This window comes from Lepidothrix coronata, unplaced genomic scaffold (assembly GCF_001604755.1).
Source record: "Lepidothrix coronata isolate B3197 unplaced genomic scaffold, Lepidothrix_coronata-1.0 Scaffold7, whole genome shotgun sequence".
Classification (NCBI taxonomy): Eukaryota; Metazoa; Chordata; class Aves; order Passeriformes; family Pipridae; genus Lepidothrix; species Lepidothrix coronata.
The window spans coordinates 8,269,659-8,288,416 of record NW_016690187.1 but is presented as its reverse complement, the minus strand read 5'-3'; the positions used below and the strand labels follow the sequence as shown (position 1 = coordinate 8,288,416).

Below are 18,758 nucleotides of genomic sequence, written 5' to 3'. Positions count from 1 at the left end.
CCAGAGAAAACAATATAAACTGTAAATAACATTAAGTGCTCTGTTTACCCATTCCAGGCACTGAAGTAGCAGGGGATCCAGGGCGTCTTGGTAAAACATTTGATTGCAAGGATGGCACAACAGTTCTTTCTGGGACTCCGCTCAGACCTGATGAGTCTCTCTGCAGATTAGGAGATGCTGGAACAGGTGACTTGGGAGAACCTTGTTTAGGAGTCACAGGTGGGGTTGTAGAAGCATTTCTTTGAGCTGCAGTTCTCTGACGAATTTCTGACAAGAAATATGCATACTGAATTTAACATCTAGCATTCCAAGCAAGATATTAGAAGTAGTAAATTAATAGTTTTATTCCAATCAGCAAATTACAGAGTCAAACAAAACCAGGAAGGTCTGAAACTAAAGATCACCAGCTACCTGGCTGAGCATGCCATAGAAGTAAATACCACACAGAATACTGAATTTTAATAGCAATAATCATTAACTGTTACATACTTTGGGCAAGATTCTGCTAGAAGGAAATTAGCAGACACCTCATGATTCTGTTCTCTAAGGCAGAACGTTAGAGAGACAAACAGCTAGACTCAAACCACAGTGTACACAACTGACTACTTTTTACTCCATGGTTTAAACATGCTTCCAAATACTGAGCTTTCCATGGGACCAAAACTATTCAGTCAGAATCTAAAATGGCCAGGCTAAGTGCCCAAAGTTATTTAAAAAAAACAGATTGGATAAATGAAACAATTCTAAAACCAAAAGATCATAGTTTCAGTCACTTGTTTCAGCAACCCTACCATGAAATCACATGCTTGAATTGTCATAGAGCAAGAACAGGCTCTGCTGGAACATGTCTTTACTTTTACCTCTTCTCACATCACTATCAGGGTTACTATTAAATCATTATCATGAAAAACTTACAAGGTTTCCTCAGTTGTTCTTACCTGAAGCCAGAATTCTCATTAAGTCCAATGGGAATATCACCACAGTAATATATTATGGTTTGAATATTATAATAATCATGCAAACCTGAAGTTCATACACTACTGCAACAAATCAAATTGAAATGAAACCGTCACTTTAAGTCTGCAGACATTAACATGGTTAACAAGTAAGACTACATGCCCACAACTAAGACTACAGTACCCTACAGAGTAGGCATATAGCATATAGCATCCACATCACTTTGAACAACCTTGCTTGTCTTCCTTCACAACAAATGGAACTTCACATTACATTTGGACTTTAAAATCATCCACATGCATTGCAAGATTAGAGAGATTTTTATCTGCTCACTTTGTGTCAGGCTGGAAGAATTTAAATGCTTAGCAGGCAGTTTACAGGTCCACTGGCAACCAGCCACTGGAAAATGGGTGTGCTGAGACTGAAGGAATGATCCCTGTCCCTAAAAGTACAACACTACCAGACTAAGCTTCTGCTTCACATGGAGAAGGGGGAGGGAGTGTGTGACATCAGCTTACACTAGCTAAGAAAGAGTTGCTATCACTGAAGTACTAGGTCAAACATAAAAGTTGTGTTGGCAAACCACCAACATCTAGTGCCATGAAAATTGCAACATACATAGGTTATGGTCTTGCCTACTTATCTGTCTGTATAAATAACATTTAATATACAATAGAAGAAAGAATTAAAAATTCTTTGGTAACACCAATAAAAAACTGTAAGTGTTCAAACTCTTATTAAAAATCCACCTAGTTCAGTTTCCTACAAAGCAGAAAAAATTACTAGTTTTCCCCTGCCACCCTTCAAATCCATGACCGCATCACTTCACACAACTTCATCATCCAAGTTAGATCACCAGATGAGTATGAAGATTCTGTATTTTAACTTGATTTTAGAAAGTAAAGTTTGTCCCTTCACTATTTAAGCTATTCAGAATCTGGAAACCAGGATAAATTGGTAGCTGCAGAAATTCCATTAAGGTTTCCTTGGTGACTTGTTTCTATTTTGAAAACTGCTCCTGTGTTGAGAGTTTTATCTTAATTAAGTATTCATTTATGACAAACCTCACCATTAAAATGTCTTCAAGAGCTTTTCGTGAGAGACAGTAGTAGTAACCTTTCAAGTTTTACTACACTAGAATAACTGCATCATCCTCTCCACGCCATCTGACTAACAGGCATGACTCATATTCAAACAATATATTGATTATGACCCATGATTTATTATCCATTATACTCAAGTTTGTCTTATAGTTTCCAGTCATGTACTAGCTCCAAAATTTAAGCTAAAGGTATGCAATTTCTCGATTCTTCTCAGCTCCACATATGTTCAAAAAATTAGTGATAAAGCCTAATTCCACTTGTTCCAAGATCATTTTAAATATCTATAAAAAGACATATTAATCCATTCTCTTTTCATTACAAAGCCTTCTTTATACTGTTTTTTATATAAAAACGTCAAAGATCGTGACTGTAATTTCTACATATGGATGTCATTTTTACATTGTGAAGGCTGCCTTTCTAGATCATGTGGTTCAAGCACGTTAATTTTGATTGCTTAACAGCTCTGAGTCTGTTTCAATAGGTCATGGCTATATTCATATTTATTCTGAGCCCATAGTACATTATTCCTAAGCAATTTCCATGCTGCCTGCAAGAGCTTTGCCCCTTTTGCCTGTTCTTTCTAAAGGGTCATTCCTGGCAAGTCTTCTTTAAATGACTTTCAATTAAGAAAAGTTACTGCTACTTTAATAACTCTTCCCCCATATTTCCTGCAAAGATGTTGAACTCAAGTACTACGGTCAGTATTAGAGAGATGTGCTTCAGTAGTTTTAGTCTCATTACAGAGTTAAGAATGCAAGACTCATTGCTAGTTTCCACAAAATTATATTGGGTTATTCACAATGCCTTTTTCTTTTTCCTCCACTTAGAAGTTCATTTGGCTCTCACTCTATTTTATGATTCATACTTAAGACAACTTGCCAACACACTGCGGCTTCCCAAGTAAGAGAAGTTACCAGAACCTGCACTATGAGAATATGAAAAATGTTCTCCTTGGTAAGACCTATAGCCCATCCATCCCAGTACTTCATTTCCTAGAGCGGCTGTAGATGTTATTTAGTGACAACACACTAACCTAAATTTCTGTTGCCTACATCTCTGATACCATCCCCAGAATCCATAAACACATTGTCAGGGATGTTAGAGAGCACAGCCCTGTCTAATCCATATCCATCACATATGCATGCTGTTACCAATGAACTCCTCTAATTCCTTTTAAACCTGCTGTCCACTTTCACAGTAACAGCCCTAATATTTTTTGCAGTAACTGAATATGATCTATATAGTTCTCAAATTGCCTTATTTTGAGATGCAATGTGTTAAAAATCGCCTCTTGCAAAGTTCCAGATTTCCATACTTCCAAGTTCCACAACTTAGCTGAGTAACATGTCCATTGACCTCAACCCTGACACAACATACAGGTACTGCTGCTGTAGTTTTAATGAAGTTTTGCAATTTTCCAAGGATTTTCTTCATTAATGATTTTTGCATATCCAAAAGCCAACTGCATGAAGACACTTAAATAACTTAAAAATAGAACTTTTATTCTTAAAGCACACTACAGTTCAAATTCTGCAGTTACCAGCACCGAACAAGACAGATGTGAAAGCAGACACATTACTTAGCAGGTATGCTACTCAACTGATGATTCAGTATGATCTATTAAAGAATATTAAGATATTGCAGTGGTGAGGCAGCTGCATCTTTCATGTTTACAAGCAAAACTATTTTATTTTTCCCTCACTTCAAAACTCCTTGGTTTTTGTAGAGAAGAATACATCATTTTTAAAGAGCTACAGTACAATGCAGGTCAATATATAGTTTACATAACTTGTTGGCTTTAGTGCCAAAGACCAATCAAGCATTTTCTTTCTTCCTCCTCATGCCTATACCCATCCCAGCCTGCAACCATCTGTTATTGCACTACTTTTAATTCAAGTCATGGAGCGAATTAATTTAAAATACAGCCCTGCTAAGTCATATTAGCACAATGAAAAGAGCAGGTATCAACAACAGGATATGGTTGATAAATATTTATTTCACTGCAAATATATAGTTACCCTATTTTTCTCTATGGCCAAAGTACTGAATAAGTATATGCTCATTAAGTACACCCCTCAAAATATTTCTGAATAGATGAAGCTGCACTTAAATTTTCACATTCCTCTCCCTCTAGGTTTCCTGGTGCTTTCTTATGCCAAACTCAAGATTGATATGAATCATCTGTTAAAGTTACCATTATCTATCTAAGAAGCACATGTCAAAATCACAAAAATTGCAAAAAGAGCTAAATACATTGAAAAATTGGGCTGTTTTTCTGATAATCAACCATTATGCAATGCTAGTAAAATCTTTGTACCGATTAGTATGATGTGCAAGTTTCCATTTCAACCATTAAGTCAAAAACCTACAAACTAACTAACCTTTCATCAGTTGTCTCAAACACAACATTGTCCAATCTGATTACACATTGCTCATTATTTACCCTGTTTTCAAAAAGACTCAATTATAGAGCTCAAAGTAATGAGTTCTGCTACTTGGCTAGCTTGTGTGCAACGTGAGTAAAGGAAAGATCAAGGAAGCTTTAATGTTGATGTGTTAACACACATTTTATTATTCCAAATCACTTTAATTCCACCACATACTGCATGCACCAAATTATACCATAACCACGGAAAGGTGTCATCTAGTTACACTAAGTTATATACTGCACAGAACAGACGTTACTAGTCATTTTAGGCAGATATTTAGTGTGATCAGCAATAAGCTTGTAGGTTTTTTGATAGTTAAAAATTGAAATTATTACTGCATATACCAAGAACAAGATATTCGGAAAATAAGTATCCACGATTCCACAAGCTAAAGCCAAATGGGGTGTCCCTCCTGAATTATAATGCATGTCCAAAATACAAACCTGAATACCCACTTTTACAGGGACAACAAGCAGTACCAATTCCAAAATTAATGCCTTAGAGAACAGGTTGGAAAAAAGACAATAAAGAAAGTTGTGCTGTATATGAACAAAATTATACTGAATCATACAATTATTTAGGTTGGAAAAGGTCCTTAAGACTATCAAATCCAACCATAAGCCATGACAACTTACAAACTTTATTTTCCAAAATCTTTTGCAAGGTTAAACTGCACTTCTGTTCAGGATAAAGCAAATTGCTTACTTTAAGGTGAATGCATCCGAAGAAGCTGAATGTTACATTTTCTCAGTTGCATCCCCACTTAAAGGTCTCTGGTTCACACCGTGACACAGCCAGAGAGCAGCACTTATATTCTTTGCAAATGAAAGATCCCTTCCACCAAGCCCATGAGACCAGTTTACAGCTAACCCTAAATAAAAAGTTCTAAGCACAATTAGTGTGGGCAAATTCCTCAGCAACAACTGTTTCACAAAACTACTCATATCATACCACACTTATTAATGCCGACCACAGTCTGTAGTGATTGGCTCAGAAATAATTCTAACTCTCTCAGAACCTCTCCCTCACAGCCCTTCTATTAACATTCAAATCAATCAACACAACACAGCATATGCTGGATCCAACTAACCTGTTTTTGACTGACTCAGAACCCAGGATCAAAGTACAGGCACTGTGTTTTGAAAACCCAAACATACACAAGACTAGTTAGTTAATAGGGACTGAGCAACTTACTTGTCACCACTGCTACTTACACAGCCTGGGTAGAAGGGAAAAGAACAATCATATAACTCCTAAGGAGTTTCAAAACTGCTGCTGCTATCTCTTAATAAAGCCAGGGTGACTAAAGACTTAACAGTGTCTTATTTATAGATAGCTATCTCTATCTCTACAAGAAACACACATTTCCAGGCAGTTTCCTCCCCTGGTCAGTGTTACTTGCATTCTACAAACAGACCTGTCACACTACTACTGGACTACTGTAGTGGTTTCTAACATATCTCTAGGAGAAGGATGAATTTAATAAAGAGTTTAAAAAATGCCAACCATAGGCTACCTAAACATTACAGTTATGACAGAAAATTCTTGGCAACCACCCATGAGCTGTATTAAAACAGAGAACAGAACAGGGTGTCAGAATGGCCCTTCAGACTGAACAAAGCTATGAACACTGCAGAAATGGAATGATGGGAGAGACAGGTAAGGGGCAAACTTGAGAAAAAGCTGTTGAGCCTAAGACACCAGAAGAGATTGAAGCTTTACTGCTAAGGTACTGGACTGCAACTATTCACTGTCAATGTCAACAAGTAAGGATGGTTTTAAAATGACAATTTGAAGCTAAGCAAGAAGAACGAAACAGTGGATTTGATGATGCACCTTATAAACTCCTTTGTTAGTAAATCCAGGTGCTCTGCACCTAAGAAAACCAGTACTCCAAGAGTGAAAAAAGAAAAAATGCGTTTGGTTACCCACAAAAATTAGACACACAGTTGAAAATTCTAATACATTCTCTAAAGCAATCTGTTTATTTTATGGAAAATTATTAAATGCACATCAGATTTTGAAGTTTACTTTTAGCACCAGCCCTTACAGGTTATAACATAGCAAGTTAGCTACGAAGGTCTCTCTTAAAGTGTGAGTACCATCTTCAGTATTAAAATGTTTTTTTATATTGTCTTCATACTAGCATTTTCAGTCTAATTACAGCATATTATACTCAACCTCAACAAAAACATAACAGTACTTTTTGCATAAACATTTGCATAAATTTCACATTTTTAATGCAAGCATTCTACTGTGAGTGTAGAGGAGAGATCTTTGCAGTCTTGAAACCTGTGTGTGCAATCTAGAAACAAGGCTTCCTTGAAATACATGCAAGGTCTTTTCTATTTTATTATTTTATTCAATAGCACCTTTAAATGGAACATCATAAACCAGGTAAAGAACTAGCCATTCTTTTCAACTAGAAAATCCCTGATTTCCACACCAGCTTTTCTCTTCTCTCTCTGTGCACCAAATAGAAGTAGTTTAAACACTGCATTAGGAAAGATCTAACTAGCCAGAAATAGAAACAGAATTGAAAAGCTAAGTGAATGAACATAAGATTTGAAAAAATCTTAATATTCTAGAAAAATTGCAAGCATGCCATAAGAAGTTAATTTTCTCTCTGCTTTAACATCAAGCAGCATTAAATATTCTGCTGTCTAGAACATCAGCCTTTAGCAATAGAACCTTTGTCTGAAAATACAGAGCAGTAATGGTCAGTCTAATGAACAGTCTATTAACCCTAAATAAAGGTCAACTGATTTACAAATTTTATCATAGAGAGAATTCTAGAGTGGAAATCGCTGTGGAAGATGAATATCTATGCTAAAGAGCAGCCGTTTTACAGGGCTATTACCTTGTCCAGGTCTTGGGGTTGCAGATGTTCCAGCAGATGGTAGTTCAGCCTCCTGCCAATTAATTATAAATAACATTATCTGAATGTTCAGCTCCATAGTACTTTCCATATTACATCAATAACAAGACTCTTACCTTTGCACTTGATTCTGGATCAAACCTTTCAAGGATTAATTTAGCAGTCTTGTATGTTTCCTTCTCCATTACTTCCTCAAGCTGGAAACAAAAGGTTCCACATATAAATACAGAATTCTTCAAAGTACTTCCCCCCATCATGGCCTCCCACTTACAAGCAACTTATCAATGTTACCAAAAGGTGAAGCTCAGTCCAATGAACCAGTAGCATGTCCAGATACCTGCGGGTTCGCTGTATTCAATGGAAATTAAATTTTGCTTTCAAAAATAGTTTCTAAATTCTAATGGACTACTTAACAGCTTTATTGCAAGGAAACACCAAATATTGCTAATTGTTTACATATAATGAGGAGAATAATTACAAGCACCAACTTCAATAATGGAATGTGCAAAAATCTATCAGCCATCATTATTGGAAGTTATTAGACATGACAGGCAAATGACAGGCAATTCCTTAGATTTATTTCCTCATAGCACTTAATGCTATTAATTTAAGGAAGGTCATTAGCCAAGTGCTTTACAGAATAAAGTCCCTGCGCCAATTAACTGCTGTCAGCATTGATTTTAGATTATTTATTAGCAGAAGCAATTAGCTTGCTGCAAATGCTGTGAAAACTCACTAACTAGAGAACAGCCGCGGAATTCGCTCAAATGACTTTAAAGGCTGGATCTCCATCTTTACAGCAATTCAAACTGCTTTTCAGAAAAAAGGGAACATGTTAAGAATTTAAATAAAAAAATTTACTGAGAACTATGCATACTTTAGGGAGTGTAATTAAAGCACTTCATTATTACAGCATTTTATTTACAATGCACTCAAGTGGCTTTATAGCTAATACATGGGCTTAATTAAAAAAGTAATCACTAGTAAAGTATCATTTTAGTGGTTAACAGCCAACATTAGAAAAAGCTTAACTTCAAAACTGAGATAGTTGAAGTTATGACAAATACCTAATACGTATAGAAATCATAATGTGTTTTACAGTATCTTAAGCAGACCTTTTCTCCTAGATATGCTGACTAATGGCCATGTTCAGCTAAAAGTGGGGAGTTTGTTTGTTCTAAAGTTTGCTGTTGGCATGAACTGCAAAACTGAAAAGGTCAGTGGTCAAAAAATTAAATTCTCTCAAACTCATTTATCACTGCTAAAATAACAAATGGTGCAGGTTAACATGACTTTTATGCCATTATTTAGCTAGTGAGAAACTAAAGTTTCAGCCAATCTGCATTTACAGACTGTGCAGGGGTTTTACATTTAGACAGACCTCGGAAGCAAAATAATTTAATGGATATTGTGTATCCATCTAACACTCACTCCATCTAACACTTCTTGAAGTTTAAGGCAAGGAATACAGGCTGTTAATTAAGGACTGTTGAAACAAAAAGGGAGTGAAAAAGGAAGTAAAAATCAATTTCCTAAACTCGTATTTCAGCAGGACTTTGGAGTTAACCCACTAACTTTGTAAAACAAATGCCACACAGCATAATAAGATCAGAATTAATGGTCTAATAGGAAAAATAAAGTATTTATTGCTTATAAAAGTAAAAACCATAAGGCAGACTTTTATATAAAGGGGTAAGGTTAGTGAGGCGAAGCTGCAAAGCAGGGAAGTGTTAACAGTCAGTGTCAATAGCTGGCCCCCCAAATCAAAATTTAAAATAAACGAGTTCACTTTACATCAATGAACACAAAATGCACACAAAGGAAAATGATAAATAACATTCTGCAGGGCAAAGCAACCTTTAGGAAGAGAAAAACCAGAATGCTCCACCATCACTTAACATTTTCCTTATCTATGGCACTTCTTGCTATAGCAGTACTAGATAGTATGGTAGCTATTTGTGGATATTTAAGTTTTGCAAAAACAGTGCCATTACTTTGAAACAGAAAAATTCGACTCTCAAGATTCAGATGTCAAAGTTATTCTTCACGTTATATAGTTATTGGATAATTCAACAAGTTAGTCTTCATATTTTGAAATTCATATACAGCTTTATAATTCTAGTAAAGCTGAATCTGAACAAGAATTCAGTATCACAACTGACTCTAGAAATTTTTTGAAAATGTTTAGAAATTGTCAGGATTTCTATAAGTACGTTCACAATTCTCATGCTTTCACTTCTAGGATAGACTTCTCTGGAGTAAATTGAAATTTGGCTGACACTACCAAATTAAGAATCAAAAAGGTCGAAGTTTACTCACTGTGAGCAAATTAGTGTAATTACTAGAAGCAAATAAGTGCCTATGTAAAATTTAAATACTAGGTCTATGTTTCCATAGAGAAGAAACTGGCTCGTGTTCTGCCACAGCAAGGTCATTTATGAATGCAAATCTACATATTGACTTCTGGAGCACCCACCATCCTGAAGCATAATCCTGGAAAGGTTAACCTAGTGCTGAGCACTGGCTTACTAACACAAACTGCTCAACACCTCTTACTCTTTTTCCATAATACACTCTTCTCTGAGATCCAAAACTTTTCCCACAAAAACATTTTCTATTTTCTGCCAAGGGCTAATTCATATTCTATCATTATCAAGCATAAACGCTGAGCAACTAGAATCACAAGTGAAGTCTCTATGAAAGTTAATACCAGTCTAAGCATGTATTTTTCATGGAATTAACTTATTTCATGGAATTAACCAAACCTTAATAAAGAAGCATGGTCATGTACCACATTCTCTCCTATGAATAATTGCAAGGATCGCCTCCTTTTCAACTGGCAACCAAATAAAAATTCTGGTGGGAACGAAATCTGATGCCTATATTGAAAAGCAATATGAGTATTGTATTTTAAGCTTCTTGTAAAAGCAATTTAGCAACTGAAGTCTTAAGTACTGGCACAATGCAAACTACTTATTTGCCATACTACTATGTGAGTTCATAAATTGAATTACTTGCTATGTTGAACCCAACTATGAAGAGGTATTTCTTTATGTTTGTACAAAGCCATGAGACTCATTTGAGTCTACCGTGTAAGATACGGCAGTACACATAGCAAAAGTTTCCTTAAAATAGGAAATAAATCATTTAAGTGACAGTAATCAAGTATACTCTGAACAGATCCATACAAACAGTAAAACCACCAAAGTAACTGCTTTGAGTGAACACTGCATAAAAGAACTCACTCATTTGACCCTTCATCAGTAAATACAATTTTTAACTGTTATTTTGAGCTTCCAGCTGCATGCTTGCAGTATTCTAACACATACTAGTAACATGTTCTTGACAAAACTGGACTTCTATACAATAACCAACTCCTAGTAAAGTTTTTGTCACATACTAAAGGTTATCAAAATATTAATAGTTTTCTCTGCCTAGAAGGCTGAAGGCATAAAGTAAATTAAACAGTAATTATTTTAAGTAACAGAATTCATATGCTGCTGGGTTTTTTTCCATTACTAACATAACTCCAAGACAGCATTGAACTCTGACTAGTTTGTTGGTTTTTTTGGTTGTTTTTTTTTTTTCTTAGAAGATTAAGAGATGCACCTTTCTAAACTCTTATATGGAATGTCTAAGTCTGTCAAAGTCTAATATTATATTCAGACTACTATTCAGAGTAGCTGAGCAAATTTCAGCAAGGTTTAATTCTAAAATTAGCAAGGTAATTACTACACTATCTTCACAGCTCTGTCCTCAGGCTAAGAATTATCCCATCTTTAAGACTGCTGTTCCAGGTAAACTCTCCATTAATTCCCAGTTGTATCAGCTTAATACATGTCCTGTACCCTTGTTTTAATATGCTTAACCCTCTGAACTTGCTCATCTATACATGTTCAGGCTTAAGGGCTGACATCCTCATTAAGTGAGAACTCTTAAGGCCAAAATTACAGCTAAACAGTCAAGAACACAACCACAGTATCCCCTATGATCAAGAAGGGGAAAAAAAAGTTGTATCTTGTAGTAGTGCATTAAGTACAGCTAATCAATTTAATCCCTACCCCCAGTTCATAATTCAAGATGCTTTAAAGTATTCACTAGGGAAAAAAGCAGCATAGAGAGTCAGTTCTGTGAGAAATAAGTATTGCACAAACTTTGAGTCGAAGTACAGGATAGACAATACTAGTGGTCATTTCCAGATGAAGTATATGTGTTTGTCAAGTATTTTACCCACACAAGTATCCATATGACTATATCCTCAAAGACAGAATAGCAACTGAACAGAAATCAATTGCTATTGAGCAGTCACTGCACAGCCACCAGGACATCACATCTAGCAGATGAGGAGCTTACACCATTTACAGGTAAGCCCTATAACAGGCTTATGTCCCTTCAGCCTACAAGTAATGTCTGTAGGGAAAATACAAACCACATGTTGGCAAAACTCAAGTACTGTAACATTTTTCAAAAGGACAATTGTCTTCAAGATAAGATTTCTCCAGCAATTAGGTAGCTGAGATGCAATAAAGTGAAAAAGCACAGCTGTTGAGGCAGGCTCACAGTGCCTAGACAACAATTTGCATTATGAATAAACAGGAAATACATAAATTACTTATCCTAGATACTTTGAGGATCACAATGTAAATATCTGAGTAACTAAATCTATTTGTAAACCCTGCAGCAAATCAGAATTGAACAGGGGAAAAAAAATCCTCTTCCTCCCCATTATTTTACTTGAAGATTTTTGTTTTCTTTTACTAAAAAGTAGGTGTTCCTACAGTTATTCATAGTCAAAGACAGCCCTAAGGAAATCAATCCAAAAGAAAACCAAGACTAAATCTGAGTATTATCAAAAATTTTACAGAATGCAATTTTATGAGTGTTTTCATCTAAAACACAAATTATATTGTCTCATTACTTGCATCCCCTTCCTGCTCATTTCAACATGTTCCATTTTATGTATAATTATAAAATTTTAATGGTCAACTGAATGTCTTAAGTTATGATGAAACTCCTAAGTCTCCTAAGTTCTGCGTAAAAAATACCAACATCACCCTGATTCAAAAGGTTAAATAAGTTCTCTGTTTCTGGCTCCTTGCTAGGAACCAGGCACACACAAGATCAGGAGACAGTCACCAATTTTTTAGTGCCCTCAGATTGAAAAAATATCTGAGTTATATGTTATTTGACTTCCCAGAACTCTGTTTTACTAATACTATTTAAAAGTTTATCTTTAATGATAAAAGCTTGAGTTGCATACATACTAGTGACAATTTATATTTTTCAGGTTTAAATTCTCCATAGTTACACTACAATTTCATTATTATTCATGAAGTATTTGTGCAGTTTTTAATTTTTAACTACTGTCTGGTCTTTTACATTATTTTATTTTGACTTCTTGCATATGCAAAATACATATTTACATCCTGTTTCAACAGTATCAATTCTCAAAGTAAAAAACTCTCCCTTTTCTAAACCAGGGTTTTCCTGACTAATCTTTTATTCAATGCCTTTACTCTGAAGTGCTTCTCACACACAAAAATTCAGCATCACTAGTTCTTCTAGAATAAATATGAAGATTTTTATGATTACAGAAAACCAAACTTAAACTGAAATGAAGACTTTACATTTAAGATTCCAAAACCTGTTTGCTCTCCACTGTGCTTTTCCTGTTCGAAGAACTTTCCCTTCAAAGTTACCAAATGGCTATGTTAATTGCAAACATTAACTAATTTCAGTTAAGCAGTTTTTCATAAAATAAAATTAACAACATAGTTGTCATGCTCATTTATTTCTTTCTCAAAAATGTAAGCCTGTCCAACCTCTTTTTATCACCACTCCAAACAAAGGACACATCCATTTAAATATTAGCAAACCCTCTTTAACAAAAGACAATGACAATTAGGTTACAGGTTATCTTTTTTACATATACATTTTAAAAGTGACAAAAAACAGAGCAGAAAATTGTGACATAATAAACTCCTTTTTGGTATCTTTGTTGTGGGTTTCCTGTTAATTTAGCTACCATGGCAAAATCCAGAAGGTATAAGGTAAACACTCTGGGCAACTCATTAACAATTAACCCTCATAATACAACTTTTGGCAGTTTTGGAGGGAGGAGGGGCTGTTTTGGTGGTGGCAGAGGGGGGAGGGAGGGAAGGGGCAGGGGGAAGTGTGTGGGTTTTGGTTGTTTGGGAAGGGGGGCTGTGTTTTGGTGGTGGTCGTTTTTAAGTTTTGCCTTACAAGGCAGGAGATGAAGCCAACAACATAAGTAAACAACAAACTTCCTTATGGAATGATTAAGCAGAGAGGAAACAGCTTTGCAATATTACAAACACTGCAAAGTGGGAAAGCTATCCAAGACCTGGAACCTTTTCCATCCTAAATTTGTCTTACTGAGATTAAGTGTTGGTTGAGTGGATGCAAATATCTGGAGAACACCAGTTTTAGTGGACCATAACAACCCAGCTTTTAAGTTTTACTTACTATTTTTTTCTTTTGAGATTTTAAATCTTCCAGTGCATCATCTAAAAGAAGGACAACATACATTAGTTTTCAAATATAAATAAAAGATTTCAGCACACTCTAAACACTGACTTTGCCCTGTAAGACCACGAAAAATTACGCACTGACCACTACCAATCCTAAACACCAGTAAACTTTGTATAAAACAACTATTTTATGTGAAAATAAATCACTTAAAATGCTGAAACTGCTTATAAATTATAGCCCACCGTTATTACTTTAGAGTTATAACTATTAAAAAATTTTATGTACCATTTCCTCATTAAGCAAACCAATTCTAGCCAGTGCCCTGCTCTGACCTACATTAAAACTGGTACAACAATGGACCAAATACACTTAATCTCATGAGTCAAACTACAGAAAAAAGCTTGAGGTCTAAGCATTAATATATCTGAGTATCAGATTTACTGGCTTCAGTATGTCACATAAGCCTCTTAATACATACTAGTTTCAAATGCCAGGTCAACTCTGAGCTTTAGAACTCAATGTATTTCATCCTTTCTATACTTTCAGACTACAGCAAACTCCCCAGTTTTCTAAGAACAGCTACTAGAAGGTCATTTTACTACTAAATGCTAAGAGACTTACAACTAGTAGGCACAGCACACAACCTCTCTAAGAGGAAGGGAAAGAAGAAAAGTCAAGTGCACATGGGATTTTCTTGTAAGTCAATGTTTGCAGCTTGACAGTCATGGAAACCTCACTGTAACAAACCACCACCTAATGCAGAAGATGCTCTTTCAATAAAATAGCTTTCTACTACATCCTTCACAGCAAGAAGAGTTTAACAATAAACTTTACAACTTTCCCCCCCCTTCTCAGCTCTACTGAACACTACCAACTTAATTCCTGTAAAAATATAGCTATTTTTACTCATTTTTTCAGATTTCAAAGAAAGAAAAGGCTTCACAAAACTCCAAGACACAAAACTAAACCCCACCAAACTAAAAATAATTTTTTTGCATCTTTCTTTATATATAAGTAAGTATGGCATACCACTCAAAGTTACTTCAGGAACACCATTACTTGAAAGTAAGGGAACAATTACTTGAGCTTTCCAGAATGTAGAAACTCATTTTGATAGAATAAACCTCTTTATTAAATGTGAAAAATACTAAAACTGGGCATGCACATATTTGAAAGTTTATGCCATAAAAGGGGAATTACAACAACCTGTATTAGTTAAGATAAATAGGACATGGAACAAGACCATATTTAGTACTGGGGTGGACCACAGAAGATGGGCAATTCCAGAAAGTGTGCATCTTCAAATTAGTAAGGTACCTTCCTTCATCAAATTTTACATTTATATTAGAACACAGTCTTTCATGTAGCCCCACACGGACTAAGAGCTTGAAATGTACTGCAGTGCAGTGTGGTATCATGCAGCCAAGCAAGCAGCAGATACAGCCAATCGTCAACCGCTACTTAAGAAACTGAAACCACTTTTAGTACCCAAGTGCCTCAAACACCTTCAGCCGTGGCTCTCCACAAAGCTATGCAACCAGCTTAAAGTGGGGGTGTTTGTTTCTGATCACTCTACTTCCTGTATTCAACAAGAACCTCGTGAAACACCTGCCCCTTCAAATGTGGCCAAATGGCAATTACTGCAAAGTACTCTCAAGAAACCAATATATCTCATCTTAATTAAACCCACAGAATAAAAGAAATTCATATTAGAGAAGTCAATACCTGCAATATACTTCATTTATTTTCCCCACACTTTGGGACAGATCAGTCTAAATCTCCCTTAACAGTTGTTTTCCTGACCTGTCTTAAAAACTGAAATTCCATAATCTCTCTACATCACCTTTCCTAGAGTCTAGCTACGAATTTTCCTCATTCAGAACATGGTTCCTAAATCTGATGTATGCTGCTTATCCAGCACAGAGCTTTACAGTATTAAATAACCATCTCCAGTGACTCAATGTGTTATATTAACTCATCCCAGAATAAAAGGTTAGCTTTGAGCCACTTAGTTGCCAATTTGCTCACTCAGCTACACCCCTTCTCCCACTGTACTGCTGTTAACTCTTGTACCATACGTTTCATTTTTCTTTTTCAAATACAAAACTTTTATCTTTGAGGTAAAACACTTCATTTTTATCCAATCTCTGGAAACACACAGATATAATAATCCCTTTAGGCATGTTCTATCATCTACTAAAAACCTTTATACACAGGTTCAACAAAAGCACCAGACTTGCTTGTATGTTCAAAACAGCAATAAAGACATTTAAGCAAACGAGAAAAACATATATATTTTTTTTCTAATTCAGCCATGAAATGCAAATATATATTCACCTTAGAAATGAATCACACAGCACCACAGAATAGATGGACAATTTTATTTCTACATAAAAAGGTATGTTCAGTGCTTGCATATCAAAACACAAACATTAAGTTTAAGAAAAATTCCAAAAGTGATGTTTAACTCGTAAGCTGTCACAAATTAAATACATCATGCTGTTCTGCAAGTCATAAAACACAGTGCAACACTGAGGTTTTCCTGTATTATTGCTCACATCACCATGAGATATTGTTACAGGCTGGACTGCTTTCAAGGAAAGTCTCAAATGAATTCTAACTACTGCAGACAAGTGCCACAGATGTTGTTTTTAAATAGCATGCAGATTTATTCTAATGCAAAATTTAACAACTTTTTATATATATTTGAACACCTGCATTACTTTTTGGTTTTGTTATATGACTTCCAATTTTCCTTAGCTCTCAAAAAAAGCAGAAACACACCTGCTTATACCTTTCCCACTCAGGGAAAAAAGCATGCTTTGGAGAACTTGTGAGAGAAAAGCTATCTTGAAAAATAAATTAAAACACCTCCTATAAATCTCTTCTCTTACACATAACAGATTAAGACTGCTGGGATACTTGCAGATGCACGTATCAAGGGAACTACTACTATTGTTTATATTTCCTTTCCCCTCGCTCCCACTTTTACACTATCTTTTATTCCATTACACTTTGACACATGCAAAGACTGGAGAAAGTTACCACAATTTTATAAGTGAAGTGAAAAATCAAGCAGTTTCCTTCCTGTTCTTTCATGAACCATGTGGTAGAAACAAGTTCAGTTAATAGTACCCATTTCAGTACCAACTAAAAGACTACCTTTGTGTTCCTGGAAGCCAAATGATCAAAACCATTAGCAAGCATCATTCTTATCTAGCTCCATATTGTTAAAAATAAAAAAATACTTACTATTCCTTTCTGTCCGTTTGGAAAAGAAGAAAATGAGCAGTGTTCTTATAAACCAGATTCTTTAAAACAGAAAGAAGAATTACATTAACTAAAATAAATTACAGTAAGTATTACTGAAGTCATTTAGCAAACAGATGAGATTTTATTTTGCAAATACGAAGAACAGAAATCTTCAAACAATATTTATATAAAAAGCTAAAAATTAAATTAGCATCTTGTCAAGACATCAACATTGCTCTAAATAAAATGCTCTTTTCCATTAAAATTTAACCAAGTATTACTAAAGGTAGAAATACTAAGGCAGCAGTTGCAAGTAACATCATCACTTATTAAAATGTTCAGCTGAAAATTACACAGTCATCACTTCTTATTTGATAGATTTATTATTCATGTTATCCAGAAAACCAAGCTTATAAGCTAAGGCCCAAAATTACTACCTGGGAGATCTGCAGGAAGAATTCAATACCAATGAAAACCATGAGATACAGCTATTGTACAAATACTCTCCAAGCAGAGTTAACTGACCTGAGTCCTGGTGATTTTACAGAGCTCTGAATCCACTCAGTTTCTGTAGGGTTTCAGCTGACTTAGCTCAAACAACAGAGTAGTTTATCTCAAGATAAAGTCAAACTGATCTATGACCATGTTATAGAGGTCTCTCTGCAATCATCATGACTTCATCTGCTTTAAAGCTTAGAATTGCTTATAATTAGCTTGACACTTTTCCTGGTAAGTTATTCAGCCTAAGCCAAGCAGCAAACCTCATACTTCAAGCCACTCCAAGGATCTTATCCAAAACCCTCCTAATGTCAAGCATTAAATAACAGAGCCTGAATTAGCAATGTTCTGTTTAAGAAAAAAAAAATCTTTGGCGTTTATATAATGGTTCCCCAGTTCAAAATGCCTTCAAGTACTAACACAACCTGAGTTAGGTATGTTAGATGAGGCAACTGGAATGTGAGAGTAACCTATCCAATGTAAGAGAAACAGAGAAAGAAGTTTAACTCTTCCAGGTTCAAAGATATGCTATAGTAACTGCTCTGAGAATACAGATGGGTTTGTCTGCTTACATATTGCAAAATGTGTCTTCATAAAGTATCAGAAGAAATAAATGTTTACAGGGTTTGAATTGCCTTAAATACCATGTTATATAAGAAAAAAGCGTTATTTCTTTTTTAATGTATGTTAAAGAGTCTTCTACCAAAAGCTGTATTGTAAGTTAATAGATATGGCAGGACTTCATGAAATAAAAAAACATTTCCTCTTTAAGAACTTTGAGGTGAAAGTTTAATAGCAGACCATTTCAGACCAATTTTACAAAACAAAACCATATTTCTCTGAAAAACAGAATACGCAAGATTAAACAATTCAAATAAAAATCAGTTCAAGAAGAGCATCCCTCTAACATGCTAACCTATTTATATTTCTTCAACTTTTCAGATATTTCAACATACATTTAAAATTAACCAAGTTATATTCCTAAAACTTAACTTTCTCTACCAGCATCAGGAACTTGCTCAGACCCTGAGGGACTGACCTAAGGCAGAAATAAGTTGGTGACTGACTGCAAGCTGGAAAAGGCAGACATATTCCAGTTTGATTAGGGCTGAAAAATCTCTAGAGCTATTACTGTGTGGCACCAGGCAT

General features: G+C 35.2%; 1 protein-coding gene across 2 annotated transcripts in view; it reads right to left on the bottom strand.

The window, feature by feature from the left end:
• LNPK (lunapark, ER junction formation factor) overlaps positions 1 to 17,164 on the bottom strand; it is a 42,386-nt gene extending 25,222 nt beyond the window's left edge. For both annotated transcript variants that reach the window (XR_001878579.1, XM_017838376.1), the window contains exons 1-5: positions 17,112 to 17,164; positions 13,854 to 13,894; positions 7,484 to 7,564; positions 7,350 to 7,401; positions 49 to 267 (exon numbers count right to left, since the gene is read on the bottom strand). Coding sequence is in view for 1 of the 2 variants with exons in the window: in XM_017838376.1 (XP_017693865.1) it covers positions 49 to 267; positions 7,350 to 7,401; positions 7,484 to 7,552 (340 nt within the window). In the remaining variant the exon portion in view is untranslated. The remainder of the gene's footprint in view (positions 1 to 48; positions 268 to 7,349; positions 7,402 to 7,483; positions 7,565 to 13,853; positions 13,895 to 17,111) is intronic.
• Positions 17,165 to 18,758: the final 1,594 nt, after the last annotated feature.